Source organism: Strix aluco, chromosome 3 (genome assembly GCF_031877795.1).
Source record: "Strix aluco isolate bStrAlu1 chromosome 3, bStrAlu1.hap1, whole genome shotgun sequence".
NCBI classification, from domain to species: Eukaryota; Metazoa; Chordata; class Aves; order Strigiformes; family Strigidae; genus Strix; species Strix aluco.
In genome coordinates, this window is record NC_133933.1 from 2865164 (window position 1) to 2868192 (window position 3029).

The 3029-nt window shown below is 43.4% G+C and overlaps 1 protein-coding gene across 4 annotated transcripts in view; it reads right to left on the reverse strand.

Moving 5' to 3' along the window:
* The window catches only part of PUS10 (pseudouridine synthase 10), a 36123-nt gene that overhangs the window by 32947 nt on the left and 147 nt on the right, over nucleotides 1-3029 (reverse strand). Inside the window, exons 1-2 of one of the 4 annotated variants that reach the window (XM_074817173.1) lie at nucleotides 2974-3019; nucleotides 1048-1184 (exon numbers count right to left, since the gene is read on the reverse strand). In XM_074817173.1, coding sequence (XP_074673274.1) covers nucleotides 1048-1173 — 126 coding nt within the window. In that variant the 5' untranslated portion in view covers nucleotides 1174-1184; nucleotides 2974-3019. Of the gene's footprint in view, nucleotides 1-1047; nucleotides 1185-2586; nucleotides 2647-2924; nucleotides 3020-3029 lie in introns of those variants that run through there. The other 3 variants (XM_074817172.1, XM_074817171.1, XM_074817170.1) reach the window with 3 other exon arrangements.

The following is a 3029-nucleotide window of genomic DNA, read 5'->3' on the forward strand; positions in this document are numbered from 1 at the left end:
GAGAGAAGAATTACCTGCATGTCTCTGAATTTTAGGAAGGATGATAGAGGCAAGACGCAGTTCAGACAGCAAGATTTATTAAAAGGTCTTTGGTAACAAAGACAGCAGTCACTGTGTTGTTGCAGCTCAGAGGAAAATTAGATAGAGATGCAAAAGAATAAAAGATGGCATACAGAATGAACACATCTCAAATGATTCACAGAAAATAGAAAAGGATAAGGAAGAAAGATGTTAAAAATTAATTCTGGAGAGTCTGAACTTGAAGAAAGGTGAAACAATCAAGACAGACACCAGAAGATGCAAGCGTAAAGACAAGAGATTAGACCAGGTAAATGGAGATGTTTAGTTAGCCTAAAGAACGAGAGAGGTCTCAGAGAACCAATATGGAGGAGAAGCAAATTGCCAAAACCAAGTTGAGGAGTATCAAAAATACAAGAACAAAGGCAAGAATGACTGTGCACAGCTAGGAAAAATTTGAAGAACACTGAATTTCAGCACTCAAGTCAGCTAAAAAGGATGCCTAATAACACTATGTTTGATTGAAAAAGGAAGATTTATCCTTAACCTGTGCTCCGCAATTCTTCAGTTACATCCCCCTACCAATTCTACTCCAAGGAGAAGGAAGAATGAGGCAAAGAAGTTTGGATCATAGATGGTTTCTCCTCTGCATCAGTGCACTGCCCACAGCCCATTTACTATTTATTACAGTAAAGGAAAAAGAAGAGAGGGAACAGTCATAGCTGCTCTGCTTCAAAAGTGATAGAGCCACGTTGTGCAGAAGCTAACATGCCCTGTTTTCTGGTGTTTTCAGGGAATACAAAGCAACTTTCAGTCAAACATAACATTTAACCCACAACAGTGTCATATTCTATGATTCTTGTAACTTCTCAAAATTGCACAGTATAGCAGAACTCATTTTTTATAAATCATTTTGCAAAGCATTTTCCTCTCAGGCAAGGAGCCCAAGATTACAACCACCTTCTCCTCCAAGGCAGTGCAAAGCATTCACATGCTCACACATTCTAATCAGGAATACAAAGAACCAACCTTGTATGGATGTCTATAAAGCGCCTGTGATCCCACGCAGCAGAACCTCAAAATACATCGTGGGCAAGTGCCAGTGTTCAGTAACAGCTGAACAATTGGTCTGTCCTTTTCTGTTAGTGAAGACATGCTGGATAATTCTAAAATTTAAAAAGGAAAAGAAAAAAAACCTGAGAAGAAACATAATTCAGCAATTCAACAGTAAAAGGACTCAACTGCACCATATTTAGAATCGAAATTAGAATATTTTTCCTCTTCCTCTAGAGAAAGTTTAGGATACATGTTTGTCTTAAAGGCACAAGAGAATTGAAGACCAATCCAAAAAAACCCCTGACTCAGGGAAAAGCTTCTGAACTTCCTAGAAAAACTTGAAGTCAAGAGTTCTGACAAAAGTATGCGGAACTTTTGCCCAGAGTTTTATCTTTGATAAAGTGCATTCCATGACAAGTTATTCTTTACTGAGTGGAGAAGAGTGAAGCTAAGACATCTTAAGCCAAACATAAAATGAAAATTCATTCTAAAATTGCAGCAACTAAAGAATCAATGTGTTAAAATCACAGAAAAAAAAAAAAAGCCTCAAACAACAGATGCCATCCCCTTTTGTCACACAAAGCCCTAAAGGCAAAGGAAGCCTTTTCTATCCATCAGCCCCTTCAATTTTTTAAGATTTCTTATTTCCCATCTCAAATATAGGACTCCTGCTTTTGTGAGAGACCTCATAATGTTTGAGTTTTTTTCCTAGATTACGGCTAATTTGGTTTCCTGTCATTCTCTCTGCCCAGAACTTTAGAACAGACTAATTTGTCTGGCCAAAATTTAATAATGGGATGGAACTCTCAGCATTTTTTTGAAAAATACAGAAAGAGAGATTCCCAGTGAGGTGCTCGCCCTTACCAGAAACCTAGGAAACTTTAGGAGGCACATAAGTACAACCACAGCTGTTCAGACCAAAGGTTCAGTTAGCCTATGGTCACCCAAAGCGAGGATAAACAGATGCCACAGGAAAATGTGTGTGCGCAGGGCATATAGCTCTGCCAAGTGGTCTCTGCCTCCAGTTACGTCTGGGTTGGTGGATTCCTTTGACCTAGTGTGGTTTGCCTGTTGGTAAACAGATCTTTCCTCCAACCCTTCTGCAGTGTCTCTGAAATTCTTTTGCCTCTACATCCTTTAGCAAGGAATTCCATGATACCTAGCGACAGACGAACCACCTGATTTTGTTTTGGTCTTGGCTCCTGTAAGAAACGTTTGATATGCCTCTAGTTTTTGTATTGCTAGAGACAATGTAGCAGCAGCACATACATATTGTATATGCTGGCGTTCTCCATGCCAGCCACAGTTTGACCTCTCATGCCCTATCCTACTCAGGGGTTCCTTCCACAGAAATATCTCAGCCATAGAAAACCTTCACAGCAAGGGAAAACTTAATTCAATTAATTTAGTTTCTCCTGGATTCCGAGCCTTTATGGTGAGCTGTAAAAACCAGGGACTATCTAGAAAACTTCAAACCTGCTTTTAAAAAGAAAAAAACCCAAACAAGCATACTTTAGGTAACTGTTATCTCGATTCAGACTTAAATATCGCTACAATAAGGTTTCACGCTGCCATCGCCTGCAGTAAGAGACTTAAGAAAACCCGACCGAGGGGCTCCTTCAGGAACCCGCCGCTCCCCCGGTGGGTCTCCACGGGGCCGCTGCCCCCGCCGACACGCGGGACGTTAACGCGCTGCCCACGGCGAGGCACGGGCCCAACCCGCAGCCCCGCCGCGCCCGGGGGAAGCTCAGCAGCACCCCCCGCTCCCGGCCCGGCCCCTCAGGTCTCGGGGAAAGGGAGGAGGGAGCCCCATAAATCCCCCACACCCCCACAGGAGCGCGCGCCCCGACCATTAGAACCGTTACAGCCCCCACACTGAGGCGGCTCGCGTGAGCTGACCCGGGAACGGGGGGGAGGCGGGAACGGGCTCCCACAGGAGGCCGGAAGCGCCGCAG